The 21895-nt window shown below is 48.0% G+C and overlaps 1 protein-coding gene across 2 annotated transcripts in view; it reads left to right on the top strand.

Moving 5' to 3' along the window:
* The first annotated feature begins 6002 nt into the window (after window positions 1-6002).
* Window positions 6003-21895, top strand: part of CRTC2 (CREB regulated transcription coactivator 2) — a 40300-nt gene continuing 24407 nt past the window's right edge. Inside the window, exons 1-2 of one of the 2 annotated variants that reach the window (XM_035098512.2) lie at window positions 6003-6293; window positions 18413-18514. In XM_035098512.2, the coding sequence (XP_034954403.2) occupies window positions 6051-6293; window positions 18413-18514 (345 nt within the window). In that variant the 5' untranslated portion in view covers window positions 6003-6050. The remainder of the gene's footprint in view (window positions 6294-18412; window positions 18515-21895) is intronic. The other variant, XM_035098514.2, reaches the window with a different exon arrangement.

Below are 21895 nucleotides of genomic sequence, written 5' to 3' on the forward strand. Positions count from 1 at the left end.
TTGAGTTGCGCAGAAGCATTTTGCCAGGCCAAAGTGCAGAACGTTGGTTGTGTGTCTGTGAATCTTGTTCTGTTAATCAGGGATGAGGAATCTTTGATCCATGCAAGTTTTTGCACTGCAACTTACGTCAGTTCTAGTCGGGGATGACGGGTGTTGTATCCAGCAAGACCTTGCGAACTGCAGGTTCCCTGTTCCTGTATTAACAGGAGGTTAAACTCATGGGCCTGATGTAAACAGAACATAGACCTATGTTTGGTGCATGAGAAATTGGGCAAAAGACTCTTGCATTGCATTGGGTTGGCATACCTGGGTGGGGTGGGGTGGTGGTGGTCTATGATTATGTTAGCCAGCAACTGTAAATTTCCATAGGGGTCCGCCCCTGTTGAATTTCAGAACCGGGTCGTTTCTGGGCTAGTGTAAGGGCCCCAAGCTCTGGAATTACCACAAGTGTGGAGCTGCAGCCACAGGCCTTTGCAGGGTCCAGTTGAGATGACTACAGACAAAAAACAACTGAGACGTTGAACTCGGAACAAATTTCCCCAGGCATAAAATAGGTTATGTTTTCATTTTAAAAGTGGAACTTCAGTGATCAGACCACCTCCCTTGATTGCATTAAGGCGTTTGCGAATGCTCGGTACCGATTGCTTGTTGACTTGAGCAGCTTTTGTTTTTAAACCGTTTCCTGTCTCTCGGAGGCTGGCGGGCACTTGAGACGCCCACGACCCAAGCCGTTTTTGCTGGCTGGAAAATACTCGGGGGCGGCGGGTGGAAACGAAAGCAGCTTCGACATCCAGAGCGGTTTTTAAACGGAGGTTCCGCATACAGTTTCTTAACTTGGCGTATAGCAGTCGCCGTCCCGTTTCCCCCCCCAAAATATCCACCGCTCTGGACCCTCCTTCCCATGTGCACAGCACTGCAAGGGATTTTGGAAGGGTGAGAATGAGAAACGGATGTCTCGTATATGCCTTGAAAATGCCCTCCCTTCCCTGTGGCTATTTTTTGGCGAAGATGACAGGCCGGCTCCATCAGGTCTCCTCTCCCTTCAGTCAGTAGAGCATCAAATCTCGGAATCATAGAGTTGGAAGGTACCCCCAAGGGTCATCTAGTCCAACCCCCTGGGATGCAGGAATATCAACTAAAGCATCCAGGACAGATGGCCATCCAACCTCTGCTTAGAAACCTCCAAGGAGTCCACAACCTCTCATGGGCAGTGACAGAAACTGAGAAACGAAAGCTAGGAGCTAAATGGCACCTTAAACCTGGAATATCTAGGCACTTTTTTATAACAAGAATACAAAGCTGAAAATGAATGAACTGTAGCTAAAGCATGTTCATTTTTCATATGGTCTAGTCCAGGGGTGCCCAAACTTTTTCCAAAGACGGCCAGATTTGATGAAGTGAACATGCGTGAGATATACTGCCACGGGGGCCGGATTAGGCCCTCGAAATGGACTTTGGACATGCCTGGTCTAGTCCTTCCCCTGCCCACCCCCTAATATTCTTAAGAGGGTCTCTTCTCCAGTCTTCAGAGAGTAGCTAGAAGTGGGGAGGCAGAAAAAAGTCCTCCCCTTCCACCATGCAGTTTTAATCTGAAATCTCAGGCGCAGTACTGTGTCCAGAGCTCAGAAACGGCTTATGCTGATGACATTCCCTGTCGCAAAATGCGCCTAGAACAATGGGAGTTTCGAACACTGTTCACGGGAGTCTATTCCACTGTCAAACAGCTCTTAGTGTCAGCCCTTCCTGTTTAGTCAGAATCTCCTTTCTTGTAACTTGAACGTTGGCTGAAGTCCAGTCCTCCAGAGCAGAAGCTTGCTCCATGGGATTTTTAATCTCAGCATCATGGGTTTGAGTCCCACATTGGGCGAAAAATTTCTACATTGCAGGGGGTTGGACTAGATGACCCTTGGGGGTCCCTTTCCAACTTTACAATTCCATGATTCAGGAGAGCTGAGGAGAGTTCGTCCCATCAGCTTTCCCAAAAGAGCAGCTGCACCAGGCACCTCCTAGCCTTCAACAGTAGAAGCTGGCCTTCATGAGAACAACTGTTTAAGAATTGGTGCCCAAGTTTGATAATTCTTGTTTTGTTTAAAAATGTTAAGCCTGCAGGGCAGGACTGTTTTGTTATAACTGGTTGAACACAAGCCACTCGGGGAGCCTTTCTGGCTGAAGAACGGAATACAAATACTCAGAATAAATAAGATGGGTTGACCAATCTCCCGGGGAAGGAATCCCCATTTTAAGTTTCCAAGGATGCTGTGGTTCTGCCAAGATGCCGTTTCCAAAGCCGCATTTACGCTATCCAACAAGGCTGGCTCTTTGGTTGGGTTTGACCTGTGAAGAATGGGATGGGTTGGGTGGCTTGCAGCAATTATTTTGCCTTCTCCGTTTTGCCATTGGCCAAGCACCACCAGTTGGCTGCTTTGACGTTCTTTCTTTGCGGCAGTTTTTGGGATTTTTCTACGCAGAGGGTCTTGATGAAAGGATGTGGGCGGCGGGCAAGCGGAATCCTTCCTTCGCACGGAGCCCTTGGAATAAATGCTCCCTTGCATTCCTTTCTCGCCAGATGAAAACACGGATGGGTCTGACCGTGCCAAATTGCTTAATGAGATGGGAATGGAGCGGCCCAAAGAAAAGGCTTTTTACTCCACCCACAGTGTGTCTGTTTCTCCCATGCTGCCTTCATTAAAACACAGCTTTCTTCTGTGAAATTTCTGTTGAGTCCATGGACTTGGTAGTGAGAAAGCAGAACGGCCTGTAAAGGAGTGAGCGGGTTGGTGGTGCTAAAATCTCTTCTAGGGAAGAAACTGAAGGCTTGTATCCAATGGTAATCCTACTTGGAGCAAGTCAAATTAATGGGCTTGACCATGTGTGTTAGATCGTAGAATCTGAAGGGACCCCATGGGTCATCTAGTCCAACCCTCTGCGATGTAGGAATCTCAGCTAAATCATCCATGACAGATGGCAATCCAACCTCTGCTTTTAAAAAGTTTAAAGCAGTGTCATGTCACTTTAAAGTCAGGGCTCCCCCCCCCAAAAAAATTGGGCACCGTACTGTATTTTGCTATAAGTGTTAGGAGAACCTATTCCCGTGTTACAATTCTGTGGGTTTCCTGGGAAGTGTTGAACCACTCTGGGAAATGCAGCCCTAAAAACACTCAGCACCCGCAGCAAACTACAATTCCCAGGATTCTTTGGTGGAAGCCATGACAGTGGTATAGTACAGATGGTGCCTTGGTCATGTCTACTAATTTCAGTGGGACTACTCTGGGTAGGACTCACATTAGATAAAATGCTATAGGTCCACTTAGCTGGATCCAACCCTTGTTACGCAGGGGTGAATGTGGAATTCATTTTGGGTGTAGAACTGGGCATCTCTGAACACCGCGCCATCCGCTTGTGTTGTGGCTTTCTGTTTCGTTAAAAACACACACACAAAGAGGTGAAGTTCCCAGTCCTTAAGATTTTGGGAAATATGTTTAGGCTCCAGCCCGAAGGAAATTGAACAGGGCCCCTGAGGTGGCGCTTCAGAACTCAGCTGAGCTCCTTGTTCCTGATCACCTTCCCAAAGAATGGTAGAACAAAGTATTACTATTTTTTTGCTATGATGAAAATCTATCTCATTTTGGGAGTGGGGGCATAGCCATTGAGTGAGATGGCTATGCCCCCACTGTGGCCACTGTCTTCAGGGTGCTCACTTTCCTCTTCACAACAATCCTGCATGGTAGACTTAAGCTTGGAGACGGTGACCAGCCCCCAAACTTCCCTGGGAGTTTTCCAAATTGCCAAGGAAGGGTTTTGGCAGCATGTCCTGGCTGCTGCTCCTCTGCACGGGCCGTCCTGTCCTCCTCCTGCACTTTCCTAGGTCGTCTGCCGCACAATCAGATACGTGCCTTGTTTGGCTTGCAATGTTCCAGTTCGTGTACTCTCTGGCGCGTCCTGGCCTTGGGGCAGATGCTGTTCCTGCCGTCCCTGGCTTTTCGGCTGCTCTCGCCTCTGCAAGCAGGATCTGTGCTGATCCCCTTTGCCTTTGCAATCTGCTCGTTTTCCAGCTTCCCTTTGAGCGAAATCCCCTCTGATTTTTAATCCTTTAATGCTGTTTGCAAGCACGTTTCTGCGAGGTTCCTCCTCCCCCTCCTTTATATAAAGTTCTGCTGGGTGGGGAACCCCAGGCCCAGTGAGCCAAGGGTGGCCCTCCGAGCCTTTCTATCTGGCCCTTGGAATATTTCCCAGGCCACACCCCCTCTTCCCAAGCCATGCCCCTCACTGGCCCTGCTTCCTATCTCAAAGTGTGTTTGCCTGTCCTTGAAATCTGATCTTACCTCTTGTACAGAAAAGTACAAGTTTTTTGTGCCAAAATGCATCACTTTACACTTGTTGAAGGCATCTCTGATGAAGGAACAGAAAGCAATAGTGCCTAAGGGTGATGTGGTTTGCAACGTAGGTGGAATTTTGACATTTCCATTTCTCTCTGCCTTATATTTATACGTATCTACTGTATATGTATCCACAAGTGATACAGAATAACAGCCACAATGCCATTGTGATGTGAGACTACAACTTCCATCAGCGCCCACCAAGATCTTCAGGGGTAAGCGTTGTAGTTTGGCAACACCTGGAGCTCACCTTGTTGGCAATGCCAGCTTTAAAGTAATATTTGTGAGCCACCCCAAAAACTCAAAAAAAGGCTAACTCCAAAACCCGCACTTGGCGATACAGTGGTACCTCAGGTTACAAACGCTTCAGGTTACAGGCTAACCCAGAAATAGTACCTCGGGTTAAGAAGTTTGCTTCAGGGTGAGAACAGAAATCGCACAGTGGAGGAGCGGCAGCAGCAGGAGGCCCCATTAGCTAAAGTGGTGCTTCAGGTTAAGAACAGTTTCAGGTTAAGAACGGACCTCCAGAACAAATTAAGGTACCACTGTAGTTCTGAAGCTGGATGTTGTACTTTTCTGGTTTTTTAAATAAAAAATTAAAAAAGCTTGTGACACTGGTTGGTCCTAATATAGGTATTGCCCACCTGTGGATTTAGGTAAGTCAAGTGTCTAGAACTGCAGCCAGTGTTAGAAACTCGGATATATAAGCTAGGCACCAAATCGCACCTTAGCTCTAGGTTACAGTTGACACAACGGAATGTTTATTTGCTATGGGGATGGACTAGATGACCCTGGGGTCCCTTACAATGCGACAATGCTTGACTATAGCTTACTCTTACATTTCATTTGTCCCAACATGCAAGAAAAAGCAGCACACACAATGGAAATTGAATTAACTATGGACAAAGGCAGAGGTTTTTACACTGTGGTCGCCAACCCGGCGCCCAAAAATCTTCATGTAATTGCAACTGGATCCGTGCCAGTAGCGAAACCCGCCTGCGGAATTTCGAACACCGATTGCAGCCTGTGTCTATAAGTCTCTACTTGTTGTTTGGGACTTGTTTCGTTAGATGGGTATACAGAAGTGAAAAAAGAAAACCAATTATTTAAGAAAAACGCACTTTGCACATGCTCAGCGGCACGCCCGCGTCATTTCTTTGAAATTGACCTCACAAATGTAATCTGTGATAATAATTTATACAGCACTTACATGCCCAAAGGAGCTTCTAAATCGGCCCAAAGGAGCTTCTAAAATCAATATCATTACGTTTCTAACCCCGCACCAAATTAAAGTATGCGCCAATCTCCTCAGGAGGGGCGGGGGCACCCAAAGCCGAGTCCGCGCGGCGCATGGCGGGAGAGGTAGTTCCCGCTGCCCCTGTTTGGGCCGGCGCCTTATGGCCGAAAGGACTCCACTTCCCGTCGTCCCTTGCGGCGGAGCGTTCTCACCCCTTCCATCGCCCGCGAGGGGCGCGCCGGGAACCGTAGTCTCGCCGCCTTTCCTCGGCCGCGCGCGCCCCATGTCGGTGAGGCAAGTAAACAAACTCGCTCTCCCGTCGTGCCCCGCGGCCGAGCGCAGAGAGGGAGGGAAGGCCGCGGCCCCGCCGCTCCTCTCACGGGCCAGGGAGGGTTGTGAGGAGGAGGAGGCGGAGGAGGCGGCGGCGGAGGACCAAGATGGCGGCATCGGGCTCCGGGGCCGCGGCGGCGGCGGCTGCGGGAGCCGGACCGGGCTCCTCCTCCTCGTCGTCGGGCGGCGCTGCGGCCGCGGGGGGCGTCGTGGGTGCGTCGGCCGCGGCAGCCGCCGCCGCGGCGTCCAACCCCCGCAAGTTCAGCGAGAAGATCGCGCTGCAGAAGCAGCGGCAGGCCGAGGAGACGGCGGCCTTCGAGGAGGTGATGATGGAGCTGGGCACCACACGGGTAAGGAGGACGAGGAGGGAGAACGGAACGGGGGGCGGGGAATGTGAGGGCAAAAGGCCGCCTCCCTGCCCGCCTGCCCCTCGGCCGGTCCGTCCCTGAGGGGGCGCTGCGGAGGAATGGGGGAACCGACTTCCGGTGAGGGGCAGATATACGGGGGAAGCGACATCCGGTCTTGGGGGGGGGAGAGAACGGGGTGGGAAGGGAGCCAATGACGGGGCACCGACTTGGGAAGGGGAGGGCGTGGATTGGTTGAGGTCCTGGGGTGCAGCATCAGTTAAGGATGGGTGTGAAGATGGGGCGAGGGGGGAACCGGGGTGGTGGGGAGCCAATGGCAGAGTTGGAGAGCGTGGATTGGACTAGGCGGGTGTGAGGTCATGGGGGGCACCCTCAGTTGAAGATGGGTGTGTGAGATAGGAGGGTGGTGGTAATGACATTGGGTCTCTTGGTTGAAGAGTTGGGGTGGAAGTGTGTAAATGGGTGAAAGGGAGAGGTGGGGGGGCTTTTTTGGGGGTCATGGGGGTCATAAAGGGAGGGGGTGCTGAGAGGAGGTCATGGAAGCGCCTTGGGGGAGATGGTGGTGGCTGTAAGGATGTGAATTGGAGAACAGAGTGTGTTGGGTGCTGTCTTATTTATCTACCAGTATTTTCTAATAGATAAATAAGGATCTCAGGGAGGCCTGCGTGGGTCTCTTCCTCCACAATAACCCTGTGAGTTACCGGTAGGTTAGGCGGAGAGGCAGTGACTGGCCCAAAATTACACAGTGAGCTTCATGGCCAAGTGGGGATTCACACCCTGGTCTCCCAAGTCTTAGTCTAACCCCTGCACCAGACTCCTTGCCTCAGTTCACACACTCCACCAACTGCATGCAACCTACCCACCCCCTGGAAGGTTACCCACTATATTTCTTATAGTGTATTCTCTTGCATTACAATTTGAATTCTGTGGAATCTCCAGTTCATTGCCCGATCGATGGAGTTCTGTGGAATTCAAATTGCAATATGATAAAATTTGTAAGAAATACTATTAAGGAATCATCCAGCATCCAGCATAGCACATTACAATTGCCACAACACGCAAGAAAGCCATTAAGTGGTCTGCTGAGACCCTGAGCCATTTTTAAGTGGTCTGCTGGGATGAAATGTTTGGAAACTGCTGGCTTAGGATGTAAATGAGGGTGGAACTGTCTGTAGGAGAGCAATGGCTTGAGAGTGGGTTGTGAATGAATCAGGTCATGGAGGGACCTTATCTAGGGGTATGGCCTACTGTATTTGAGGTGGGTGTCATTAGTGGGCTAACACAGTGTAGGGGAATTGTGGAAGAGTAGTATTCTCAGGGCTGAGGGTTCCCATTTTCCCCAAGATCAATGTTAGAACTGATGAGACCAATTGTGGAGGCACGCTGTTTAGGGAAGGGGGGGGGGGTTATTGAAACACTCACATAAGGAAAAGCAAGGGTGAGGGAGGAGGAGAGAATAGGTAGAGTTTGGCCTGATTGGGTAATGGCATGGAGCACTCCATAGAGGAAGAATCTGGGGAGGGATGTACTGTAATAGGGTAGGTGGGCTAGATGGGGAAACCGCTGTGTTTAACAGTACAGAATGCTTAACTGCTGAAATCGGCTACAGATTTTGATGAGCATCAGTGCAAATCTTCCTCACAGACTGGTACATAGGAAGCTGCCATCTACTGAATCAGACCATTGATAAATCTTGCTTAGTATTGACTACCCTGCCTGGTAGCAGCTGCCCAGGATTTCAAACAGAGTTCTCTTCCAGTCCTACTTGGAGATGCCAGAGATTGAACCTGCAAAGCAGATGTCCCTTCCCTTGGATAGGGCAAACTGGTCTATCCAACATGGACAGAGAGGGCACTTGGGATATAAAGTGTGCACAGGTGTATTAACCATAAATTGCCATTCACGGAGGGATGAGGTCGTCAGATCTAAGCAGCATAGTGAGAACAAGCTTCAGGCCTCGCTGGCAGAAAGGGGACTTGATGCCAGTATCTCTGTGTTACTCATAAATCTCTCAATATTTTAACAACTGAATATCCTAGGCTGAACATGTCAAAATTGGCTCTTATACGTTGAGTGCAGACTCTCTGGTCTTCTGGAAACTGCCTCATCAGCCCCACCCAGTATGGCCGACAGGCAGTACTGATGGGAGTTGTAGTCCAGCAATATCAGGGCGGCAGGTTCTTCCATCCCCTCTCTAACAGAAATCCTCTTGCTTGAGATTCCTCCTACCATTGTTTTGGGGTTTCCAGGGAGGAATGAGGCTGTCCTGACAGACTTGCTGAGGTCGTTGGTTCATTCATATCTCTTCCTGCGTGATTCTCTCCCTGATCATGATTAGGGCTGTGAAATGTGGTGAACACCTGGAGATACATAACCAGCTAGGAAACATTATTTCGACAATTGGCTTTAAAAAAAAAGAGTTTTGCCTTGAATGATGCTTGGGGAATATGCTGATAAAGTTGTCATCTTCTCTCTGGCTTCTGTAGTGCTCGAGGCAAAATGTTGGGCAGGTCCCCCCCTCTTCTTTTCGTTCCGCAGATCTGGAACAATCTCCCACGGGAAAGAGGGGGAAAGTCTGCTCCCCGGAGATGGTTAAAATTAGATTGGGCAAAGGATGAGAAAACGCAAAAACAGCGGCCTGGCCTTGACGGGGGTGGAGGGGCACATTGGATGCCGCTGTCTTGGCGAGTTGAGTTGGTATCACTTGCCAAGGTTGGGTCAGGCTGGAGCCCTGGTGGATTTCTGTGCCAGGAGTCTACCTTGCATGTGTATTACGCACCCTAGGATCTGTACAGATTTGGGAACTTGAGAGTGGCACTCAGGAAGTGCTTCTCTGTTTCCAGCGAAGGCTTGTCATGTTAGATCAAGCCCGTGTCACCAAGGCCACACCTGCAGCATACATTTAAAACACTACGATACCACTTTAAACAGCCATGGCTTCCCACAAAGGATCCTGGGAGCTGTAGTTTATCAAGAATTCTGAGCTACAATTTCCAAAGTGGGTCAACAATCAGTCCCTGTTCCCAGGGAATTGTGGGAATTGTAGCTCTGGGAGGGAAATGGGGAGTGTCTCCTAATGACTCTTGGCACCTTTAGCAAACTACAATTCCCAGGAGTCTTCATCCTGTCGACTTTGGGTGACTTCCCAGTGTTGGGCCACTAGGTTGGAGGATCCACTGAGAATGTCACTGGACAGGTCAGGAGGAGAAATGAGCCTGAGCTGTCCAGACAGCTGAGAATTAATTTACATGGATTGTTTTCCCCGTTATGTGGGAGCTTGTTATAATTTACATAGGGTTGTATCCAACATTACATCTGCTTAGAGTAAGGCCACTGAAATTAAGACGTGAATAGACATGACTAACTTCACTCCATTGATTTCAGTTGGTTTTCCCTGAGTGGAAATTAATTGGATTCAGCCCACTCTTTTTCATAATGACATCCCACATATATGCGAAGTTTGTTTGACTTCTGCTGAACCACATTTGTGTGAATCGAAATGGTGTGATTGACAAGCTGAAACGTGTGCAGAGGAGGGTGACCAAGATGATCAAGGGTCTGGAAACCAAGCCTTATGAGGAACGGTTGAGGGAATTGGGTTTGTTTAGCCTGGTAAAGATGAGACTGAGGGGAGATATGATAGCCATCTTCAAATATCTCAAGGGCTGCCACATGGAAGATGGAGAAAGCTTATTTTCTTCCACTCCAGAGGGTAGGACCCAAACCGATGGCTTCAAGTTACAACAAAGGAGATTCCAGCTAAACACCAGGAAGCACTTTCTGACAGTTGAATGGACTCCCTCGGGAGGTGGTGGGCTCTCCTTCCTTGGAGATTTTTAAGCAGAGGTTGGATGGCCGTCTGATGGATGCTTTAGTCGAGACATTGCAGGAAGATGGACTCGATTACCCTTGGGGTCCCTTCCAACTCTACGATTCTCTGAAAGTGTGCATGTGTCATGGGGAAGGGAGGGTGAATCGGTAAACTTTGACATGGAAGAGATGTCCTTTCCCCCTAAGGAACAGCAGACGTATGTTGGCTTCTGCCAAGGTCTTTGAGATATCAACAGCTGCTCCTCTGCTCATCCAATCCCCTTTCATCATCTCGGACCTTTTTGCATGCCTAGCAATCCACAAATAGGGAAAAAAAGATGAAGGCTTCCATACTTAAAATGCCCCGAAGCAAAGTTGTTGAGAATGCATAAGAACATAAGAAGAGTCTGCTGGTCCATCATCCAGCATTCTCTCAGAGGCCAACCAGATGTCCTGATGGGAAGCCCAGAAGCAGGATTTGAGGACAAGAGCCCCCTCCCCTCCTGTGGTTTCCAGCAACTGGTATTCAGAAGCATTGCTACCTCCAACTGTGGAGGCAGAGCACAGTTATCCTGGCTAGCAGCCATCAATAGCCCTGCTATCCATAAATTTGTCTAATCCATAGTTCCAGCCTTCCTGAACTAGACTTGCAAATATATCTGCAGAAGTTAGTAGCCTGGAACAGCGCTGACTGGTCCACCTAGTCGCTGGTGCCAAATCAGTTGCCTGAAGAAACCCAACTATCTCCCAAGGTTATGAAAGTTCTCCATTGGCTGTGTATTCATCCAAGGTGACCAAGCAAGGTACGGTTTAGAAGCCTGCCTTGATCGTGGGTCCCTTTTGCACTTGAACAAACGAAACCCTCAGTGCCCAGAAACTTGTAGCTGGCAATATTTACTCAGCCCTTTGCTCTCTTTTAGGGGCACAGGTGGTGCTGTGGGTTAAACCACAGATCCTAGGGCTTGCCGATCAGAAGGTTGGCGGTTCGAATCCCCACGAAGGGGTGAGCTCCCGTTGCTCGGTCCTAGCTCCTGCCCACCTAGCAGTTTGAAAGCACGTCAAAGTAGATAAATAGGTGCCGCTCCGGAAGGAAGGTTAACCGTGTTTCCGTGCGCTGCTCTGGTTTGCCAGAAGCGGCTTAGTCATGCTGGCCACATGACCTGGAAGCGGTACGCCGGCTCCCTCGGCCAATAAAGCAAGATGAGCGCCGCAACCCCAGAGTCGGTCACGACTGGACCTAATGGTCAGGGGCCCCTTTACCTTTTCCTTTGCTCTCTTTTGCCTAGAACTTGGCGTATTCCCTTAAGAAGGATGTGGATAGCTGGGAATCTTTAGACCTCTTTCCAGTTTTGCTCCTTGGCACCCCTTTAGATATCTCTGTGCAGTCATGAGGTCTAGTGACTTTATTTTTACAAAGAACACGAATTCTCCCTTCCGTGGAATCCAACTCCTGTGTCTGCCACCACACGTCCCGATTGGAAAAGATGGGTGACGTCACCTCAGTGCTTTGGGGCGTTGTTGATGCGCTCCCCTGTTTGCGCAAGAAACGGCTGGTTAATTTTCACCCGCGGCAGGCCGGCAGGTTGGTTAGGCTGCGAATTCTATACCTCGAGGGGACGGGCTCAGGTGTTTCCCCTCAAACCAGTCCTTCCAGAAAGGCTTGTGATACGCAGGATCCCCTAGGTAGATAAAACGAAGCAGAGATCCATCCTCAGGGCTCCAAAAGCAAACCCACCCTGCGGCAAAACGGGCCAGATGCCAGTTAACTAGTTCAGATTTGCCTCCCTCTTGTTGGGTGAGAGGTGGATTTGCGAGTCAGTTCAATGTTGCACCGTGACGTGCAGAGAACTTCGACCACATAAGCGCAGGCTCTTAGGCACTAACCTGGACCTGCTTCGTGGGATATATAGTGTGATCCAAAGAGCTGCTTTGTATTGACCCAGACCATTGCTCCATCTAGCTATCTAGAGATGCACCTAACATTGCTAGACTAAAACTCCCACTGTCAGCATCCTTGACCATTGGCTGCACTGGCAGGGAATGAGGGCAGTTGGCTGCTCCAACAATGACCCCTGGAAGATCTCGGGTTCTCCTTCCAACACTGACTGGCAGCGACTGACCGCGGTTTCAGGCCGGAGTCATTTCTACCTGGAGATGCTGGGGCAATGTTAGAAATTCAAGATATATAAGCTAGGGGCCAAGTGGCTCCTTAAACCAAGGTTGCAGCCCCCAAAACGGAATCCTCCAGCCAGGCAAAGAAGAGGTGTTACTGCAGGGCAAATCCGCTGGCGGAGGGTCTGTGTGGCAGAGGGGCGTGGCGTGTGGGGAGGGGGTGTGGCAAGGGGAGGAGACCCCTTTAGGGAAAGTCTTGAGGGCTGGAGAGAGAAGCCTGGAAGGCCGCATCCTGTGCCTGGGACTGAGGTTCCCTGCCCTTTGCATAGACAATACAGTGGTACCTTGGTTCCCGAACGGCTTGGTTCCCGAACAAATCGGCTCCCGGACGCCACAAACCTGGAAGTGAGTGTTCCGGTTTGAGAATATTTTTTCGGAAGCCAAACTCTGACACGGCTTCCGCGGCGTCCAAATGAGTGCAGGAAGTTCCTGCAGCCAATCGGAAGCCGCAACTTGGTGGTTTTCAAACCATTTCGGGTGCCAAACGGACTCCCGGAATGGATTCAGTTTGAGAACCAAGGTGCCGCTGTACTGATATACACTGACCAAAGACCTGACCTGGCTTTGGACAGCTTCCTATGTTTATATGTTCCATTTCCCTTTGTGGACAGTGTAGCCCCCCCCCCCTTTTAGCTGAGCCTGCAAATTTGAAGCAAGGCTTCCTGGTTGGAGGGTGCAATTCTGACTGGCACGAGCCTCCCCAGCACCTCTCCTCTGGTGGGTACCTTTATACACTCTGATAAAAACTCCAGGAGAGTAAACGGGAGATTATTTCCATTCTTGCAGAAGTGGAAGGCGATCCTAAATGTTACCTGCATATCATCAATAGCGACGAAGTGGCCCTAGTTACTGGTATTGCGTTTTAAAGGGCTGCCTTTTAGCTTTAAAGCGGAGATGGGGAAATCCATGATCTTCCAGCTTCCATCACCCCCAGCCAGCAGGACCAGTGGTTGGTGCTGATAGGAGCTGTAGTCCAACCAGACCTGGAAAGCCACAAAGTCCCACTCTTGCTTTAAAGCCCAATATGGCCTGGATCCAGGATAACTTGAGGTGTGCCAGCTCCCCGTATATGCTTCCTTGACTACAATGGGCCAATTATGAGTCTCTGTTTCAGGTTCTGGCAGCGGGAGAAGCAAGTGCTGGTTAAGGCTGTCAGGAATCATAGCTCAAAGCATCAGGTCACCCTGATCGTATATGGGATAGCTCAGTTGGTAGAGCATGAGACTCTTAATCCCAGGGCGATGGGTTCGAGCCCCACATCAGGCAAAAGATTCCTGCATTGCAGGGGGTTGGGCCAGTCCTTTCCAACTGTACAGTTCAATGATTCTGTCTGTGCCCATGCTGACTGGAGGCTGTTGGGAGCTGCAGTCCCCACAACGTATGGAGGAGGTCCCCAACTTCTGATGGTATTGGGAAGCTGGCCCACCTGTTGGGAATGTTGCAACAGCAGATTCCTTGCATTGGTGGCGGGTTAGAATGGATGACCTTCAGCCAGGACTCCTTCCAACTTGATGATTCAACAATAAATGTAAAGCTGGGTCGGAACAAGGGTTCATCTACAGGTGAAACTCGGAAAATTAGAATATCGTCAAAAAGTGCATTTATTTCAGTAATGCAACTTATTATTTTTAATTTTTAAAAATGCTTTCTTTTGGAAATTCCACAGTAATAAAGCAAATAGTTCCAATCATACAAAAATAAACACCGCTATTAGGGCACAAGGAGAAGGGGACGACAGAGGATGAGATGGTTGGACAGTGTTCTCGAAGCTACGAACATGAGTTTGACCAAACTGCGGGAGGCAGTGGAAGACAGGAGTGCCTGGCGTGCTCTGGTCCAGGGGGTCACGAAGAGTCGGACACGACTAAATGACTAAACAACAACAAAACATCGCTATTACATTTCATTAGTTACATTCCATTTATAATTGACCCGCCTAACGACAAATGATGACAATTACAACAAATAAAGGCTTGACATATCTTGCTTTGCATGTCATGCATCTATCTCATATATTGGTTCCGCCTTTTAAGTTGCATTACTGAAATAAATGCACTTTTTGACGATATTCTACTTTTCTGAGTTTCACCTGTAGCTTGTATGAAAGTACTGGCGAGCCCCTGTGCAGTGTCTCTGTGCCATCTGCTCACTCAGAGGTATACTGCTCCTGGGCATTCGGGCTCCATTTAGCTACTAGCTGCCCCCTCCTTTCCTCCCTTATATTGTCCAGCCCATTTTCTTTTAATGAGAGGGAGGTTTGGAGAGTGGCAACAGGGGGTGGGGTGCGGGGTGGGAGTCTGTTCAGTTTTGGCACACACTTCCCAGTGAGATGCACTGTGGCACCATCCTTAACACTTATTTCAGCCCCAGGCAGAAATACCGTATATTCCAGCATATAAGATGACTGGGCGTATAAGACGACCCCCAACTTATCCAGTTAAAATATAGAGTTTGGGATATACTCACCGTATAAGAAATACGACCCGGCGTATAAGACGACCCCCCGACTTTTGAGAAGATTGTCCTGGGTTAAAAAGTAATCTTATACGCAGGAATATACTGTACCTCTTTTCTTCCAGGTATTTTGATTTGTGATCATTTTGCTGGCTGTCGACGGCATGTGTTTGCTGCTGACTTTTTATTATTGTGTCTGCCGTGTAGTTTACTTCATGGCTTCTCTCGCAAATCCCCCAATCTTCCAGTGTAGCTTTATGCCAGGCGTGGGGGAATACCCTGGCCCTCCGGATGTGACTGCACTACAACTCCCAGCATCCCTGTTGTAGTCCAGCAACATCTGGAGAGCCACCCCTCTTAGCTTCTTAAAAACATGGAAGCCTCCTGAAGAACTCTGCATGGCGAGTAATAATGAATAAGAGCACCAGTTAAATCACCTTTCTTCCAATGGATTCCGTTCCTTTCTTTGTTACTGCCTGAGATCTATACCATGGCTTGCCCTACGAGTGGTAAAAGATCTGTGTGTCCTTCTGATGTTCCTTTTCCTCCCCCCACAACCCCAAAATCAAACTTTGTGCTTACTCTAAATTATGCAGATTGAGGGCCGCCTTTGCATAGGACCTGTCAACTTTCTGTAGACTGTCCTGCAAGCACTCTGGGCTGTCTGGGTGATGGAATGTGATGGTGAAAGTTGGGAAATGTGGAGGGGACGGTTAGATGGTCAGCATGATAAGTTTGGAGAGGGAGGAGAAGAGGCAGGAATGAGACACTCCATGCTCTCAGAAGGCTCCCTCTGCTTTCTTATAAAGTCTGTGTCCTCCATGTATTGGCTGAGTGGGAAGCAGGACCAGAGGCAAAAGTGGACAGCCATGTTGATGATAATAGTCTAGTTTCTTGCACACCCCTCCATGCCTTCATGCCAGTGAGAGGCATGGTCCGAGTTCTAGGACACAGCCCAGCCAGGCCAAACTCAAGGCAGGTGCGAAACAGGGCTGGTGATGAGGGGTGTGGCCTGAGGACCAGAGAGAGAGGTGTGGAAGGCCACATAAGAAGAGCCTGCTGGATCAGATCGATGGCCCATCTAGCCCAGCATCCTGTTCTTACCAGTGTTAGAAACTCAGATATACAGGTGAAACTCGGAAAATTAGAATATCGCCGAAAAGTGCATTTAATTCAGTAATGCAACTTATTATTTATTATTTTTATTTTTACAAATGCTTTCTTTTGGAAATTCCACAGTAATAAAACAAATACAGTATATTCCTGCGTATAAGACTATTTTTTAACCCAGGAAAATCTTCTCAAAAGTCGGGGGTCGTCTTATACGCCGCGTTATATTTCTTATACGGCGAGTATATCCCATACTCTCTATTTTAACTGGAAAAGTTGGGGGTCGTCTTATACGCCCAGTCGTCTTAATACGCCAGAATATATGGGTAGTTGCAATCATACAAAAATAAACATCGCTATTACATTTCATTAATTACATTCAATTTATAATTGACCTACCTAACGGCAATTAATTACAATTGCAACAAATAAAGGCTTGACATATCTTGCTTTGCATGTCATGCATCTATCTCATATATTGGTTTCACCTTTTAAGTTGCATTACTGAAATAAATTCACTTTTTGATGATACTCTAATTTTCCGAGTTTCACCTGTATAAGCTATTTGCCAAATGGCACCTTAAACCAGGGTTACAGTCAATGCAACAGAATGTCCAGTCACAATTCCCCCCCCCCAGATTTTTTAACAATTCAATTGCACATTCCAGCAATTACTGTAATTTCCGCCCCCCCCCCAAAAAAACCGCGTGAACAAATACACAATCCACACCGGTGACACATTTTTAATGCCATATTTTTAATCGCAGTTGCCAGCTGGAAACTACAATGGCACCTTGCAAGACGAATGCCTCGCGCAACGAAAAACCTGCAAGATGAAAGCGTTTTGCGATCTTTTTGTTGACTCTCAAGACGAATTTTCCTATGGCCGTGCTTCGCAAGATGCATTTTTTTGCTTTTTTTTTTTTGCTTTGATTTGTTTAAATTGGAAAACCGCAAGAGTTAATTTTCGCAATACAAAACGAATCCCGGAACAAATTAATTTCATCTTGCGAGGCACCACTGTTTACAAATGTAAACAGGGCAATGTTTCTTCGAATTCAACCAAGGAATGAATCTGTGGTAGCCAAAATCACAATACATACTTATCTTACACTCTTGCACAGCACCGGGTGGCAATTTAACTCTTGAGTCATCAGCCACCTGACTTGCATGCCAGCAATTTTACTCTTGCGCTGCAGCGCGCAGCCAGGTGGTGGAGATGTCGGTTGCAGTACCTGTAGCAAGACATTTCAAATTGGTTGCAAGTAGACCATTCCCAGTCACAAAACGCGCCTGGCGACCGGGGAATTTCGAACACTGGTTCTTACACTAGCCAGACACCATATCCTGGGGGGGGGGGAAGAGGTCACAAGCAGGACCCGGGCACAAGAGCAACTCTCCCCTCTTGGGGTTTCCAGCAAGTGGTTTCAACACACCCACCACCATGGAACTTACTTGACTCGTGCTCGGCTATCCTAAGGGAAATTGGAGAGATTTCTCCCCACTCATATTACTAGAATTTGCAGAGCGGAGGTTGGGGGAACAAGACTGCAGTTGCAAGATTAGAGGGCTTTAAAGAAGAGATGGAAACAAATGCAGGCTTAAACTATTGCCCTGGCTGCCCACATTTTACTGCGCCACGCTGAAGGGGCTCTCATTGCAGGGCCACTGCGAGAACAGGATGTTGGACTCGATGGGCCCTTGGTCTCTTCCAGTAGATTTCTTCCTAGATTCTTGTGTGTGTGTGTGTGTTATCGAGGGGTGGAGGCAGCTTAGACGAGGCCCCCAAGGCCCGGTTCTAGTGCAGGGAGGGGTTTAATTCTCCAGGGAAGTTGCGGCACCTGCTGGCTTTATGGACTTCATTTTTATCGCCCGTTTGAAATCAATTTATTTATTTTTATTTAGCTTATAAAATTTTAGGCATGCTGTTTAATTGTTAAAAAAAGAAAACCCTAAAAGTGGTTTACAAAAAGAATAAAACTGTAAGTAAAGACAGTAGTTAAACACTCCATAAAGACAGTAGTTAAACACAGCTGTTTAAAACATTTTTTAAAAATTAAGACCAGCGATAAGGAAAAGCAAAAAGCAGATTGAAACACGTGAATGTTTTACATAGAGATTGGAAGGATTTGCACAATCATGCAAATCCAGGATTGTGATGCGATACTACAGATCCTCCAATGAGGCCTGTGTGATGACAGCCTTGCGTTTTTATGCACTTAGGAAGATAGAGATTGGAAGGTTCTATCTTCCTATGTGCATAAAAACGCAAGGCTGTCATCGCACAGGCCTCATTGGAGGATCTGTAGTATCTGTAGTATCGCATCATAATCCTGGATTTGCATGAAGCCAGAGTTCATCTCTCCCATTGGAGGATGCATAGTGCCTCCTCATGGGGGGGGGAATGGCAGGGGGTTGGCGAGTGCATGTGTATCTATGATATCTGTCTATCTATCTATCTATTGATTAAGTGGTATATAAACCTTGCTGAATAGGAATAAATAAATGTTCTGTCACTGAAATGGCTTTTCTTTTTCTTGCTTGAACCACCGATTTAGCTCCAGGCCCAGAAGCTGCGTTTGGCACATAGTCGAGGCCCGTACTATGGCGGCTCTTTACCCAACGTCAACCAGATTGGGAGCGGCACCTCTGAGTTTCAGGTAACTGGGGACCCAGGACTTGCAAAGGTCCTGGGCTGCTCCTTTCTCTGGCAGAGGCTTCTTTCCTGAACTTGGTTCTGTTTCCACAATGTGATAAATGAGGGCTGAATTGGGTCTGTCTGCCCTCCCCCACCCCACCCCTGAAAGCTCTCCTGTGCTCTTGAATAGCCAGGGGGCCAGTTGGAAACCTAACAGGGGATGTTTTCCCCATCTCTGAGCTGGATCTGTTGAATTAGTGGCTCAGACAGTTGCACTACACAACCCCGCTGTGAAGTGGATCTGATTTTTCTGTGGTGTCCCCAGCAGAAGTGGGGTGGTGGTGGTAAAGAAGGCTTTTTTTTGGGGGGGGGGTTGATTAACCCTGAGTCTGTGTGTGAACGTGATTCCCCCCGCCCTCCAGGCTATAGGGAACAGTCTCTTGCTTTGGATCAGGACTGAGGTGGGTGGGGGTTGGGAAATATTTGAGATTCCGAGGCGCTAGCATTTAGTTTTTGACATGCCAGCCCTCTAAGAGCAGGCTGATAAACATTGTAAATCGGAAAGAGGGTTGGCTTGTGCCTAGTTGTGTGGGCATGTGGGGTTTTCCCCTGATGAGTCCCTCTCGAAAGGTTGGGCCACCCACCGTTGCGTGTGTGTGGGATGGTATTGTTCTCGCTTAACTTTCCCCTCTGTCTAGTCTAGGAGCACACTCTACACTCCAGAAAACAGGGGTGTTAAATGGGAGGTGCTATTAGAATGGGCAGGGGTGTGTGGCTGAGCATATGCCAATAATAATAATAATAATAATAATAATAATAATAATAATAATAATAATAATTTGATTTATACCCCGCCCTCCCTGGCCAGCTAACATCAAAATATATAACACGTTTAAAACAAAGTCAAACAAAACAATTAAAATACAGCTTCAAATCAGATTAAGATCAAAATAAAATCAGATGGCAACCCACGAATTATAACTATGGGGGTTGGGGAGATTAAGTGATCTTACATCTTACAATGCTGATCAGAACGTCTAAGAACCTGAATGTAGGGACTTGCTTTTATATTAAGACAGACCAACTAACTCAGTATTGTCTCCAGCTACTGGCATCAGTCCTTCAGAGTTTCAGGGATAGAGCCTCTCCCGAGTCTCAACCCTGCCTGGAGAACTCAGGGATTGAACCCTGCATGCAAGGCAAAGGTGCTCTGTGTCCACGGCCTGTTGCCATATACCCCCAGCCGTTTATGTCTATCCTTTTTCTCTTTTCTCAATGGCACTAAGAGCGGAGCCTGAATCCGGGCACCATTTTTAGAATACGTTTTTAATTGATTTTTAGCATACAGGAAAACAAAACATAATTACAACAAATAGAATGTGGATTGAAGTCATTTTTCCGGGCAAGCATATGCTGAATATTTTCGTTTAGGGATCTACTCATATAAAGGTGAAACTTGGAAAATTAGAATATCGTCGAAAAGTGCATTTATTTCAGTAACGCAACTTAAAAGGTGAAACCAATATATGAGATAGATGCATGACATGCAAAGCAAGATATGTCAAGCCTTTATTCCTTGTAATTTTAAATTATTTGTTGTTAGGCGGGTCAATTATAAATGGAATGGAATTAATGAAATGTAATAGCGATGTTTATTTTTGTATTATTGTAACTATTTGTTTTATTACTGTGGAACTTCCAAAAGAAAGCATTTGTAACAGTTAAAATAAAATAATAATAATAAGTTGCATTACTGAAATAAGTGCACTTTTCGACGGTATTCTAATTTTCCGAGTTTCACCTGTAAGTGCATCAGACAAACATCTGAATCATAACCCCCCCTTCCCATTTCCCCTCCCTTTTCAGGATATAAGGGGTAAGAAAATTGAGAACGTTATAAAGGATGCTTGAACATGGATAGGATTCAAATCATCCAAATCTGCTTAAATGCTTGAGATGGAGACCACCCACGTTTCTGTATACCATTAACAAACGTCACAAAATTATACCATGCTGATATATAGATAGATAAAAGATATAGATGAACTTTTGGCCTCTTCATTTGAACGCCCGCTTTTGAAGTAATGCAATGCAGGAGTGCCAACTTGAATTAAATATTGGGGGACAGGTAAGTCCCGCATAATCAATCACATGATGCAGCGCATGCACACCTATTTGAACTGCAACCCCGTCAACTTTTTGGGGGGGTTGGCAGCCCCCTCAAATATTTTATGGGGGGGGCAAAGGCCCCTTGGCCCCTAGGAATTGGCTCCTATGATGCAGTGTCCCATACCTGTGTTTCCCCATTTCTCCTCTGGAGATCCTGATTCTGAAACCCCTCGGATGCCTTTAAAAGAGGATTGGACAAATTTACGGAGGGGAGATAGAGAGCTGTCAATGGCTGCTAGCCATGGTGGCTGTAATGCTTCTGAATCCCAACTGCTGGAAGCCACAGGAGGGGCAGAGTTGCTTCCATGCTGTGAGGGACAGGGGATATCGCGAAGTCCCTCCCCTCCTGAGTTCAAGCCCGTCCCCGAGCAAAGGGGAAAGCAGGGAGAGTTCCGATTCCAGTGGGGAAGCAGGAAGTCGTGTCCGAGGCTCAGGCAAGGTAGTGGAGCCAGGGTCCCAGGTGGGACAGGAAGGGGCAAGCAAGGGGGGAAGACCCATCCCCCCAACTCCAGAATTACGCAGGAAGAGGAGGGGCAAGAGGATGGGTCTGCCAAAGCTTTTGTGTTGGAGAAAGACGCGCCAAAAGCCATTAGGAGGTTCTGAAACCGACTGACCACATCACTCCGTGTAAATAGCAATGACTTGAGCACTGTAAATACGCAGCACCAATAAAAGAATAAAATGCAGAGCTGCGTGGCGTCGTTACTCTGAAGTAGTCCACTCCGGCCACCGTGACAGCAACCTCCTAATCATTTTTGGGCTACTTTGGAGTTGCCGGGATGAGCGTGTCAGAGGCGGAGAAGTGGCGGCAGATCGCTGAGCAAGCCCAGCTAGAACTGCAGCAGCTGTCGCTGCAGGCGCAGGGAGAATTGAAGGCAGCTAAAGAGGAGACTAAGAAGGTCCAGGACGACCGGCTACAACTTGCGGAACAGGTGAGAGAGCTTCAGGAAAAAGAGCAGCAATTAAGGGCGGTGGCGGTAGACCTCCAAAACAAGCTGGATGCAGAGAAAAACAAGGCGGGAGGGGCACCCCAAGTCCAAGTGCTGCCAGGAAGGAGAGCTGGGACCCTAGTTAGCAAGTTCAATGGAGACCCGAAGGAATTTCAGGGCTTTGAGACTGAGATTGTGTATGCTCTTGAGCTGCACCACGATGAGTTCCCTGATGATGAGCACAGAGTAGCGTTTATTGTGGAGCACCTTACCGGGGCAGCCAGGGAGTGGCTAAGACCGTTAAT

Source organism: Zootoca vivipara, chromosome 17, assembly GCF_963506605.1.
Source record: "Zootoca vivipara chromosome 17, rZooViv1.1, whole genome shotgun sequence".
NCBI lineage: Eukaryota > Metazoa > Chordata > Lepidosauria > Squamata > Lacertidae > Zootoca > Zootoca vivipara.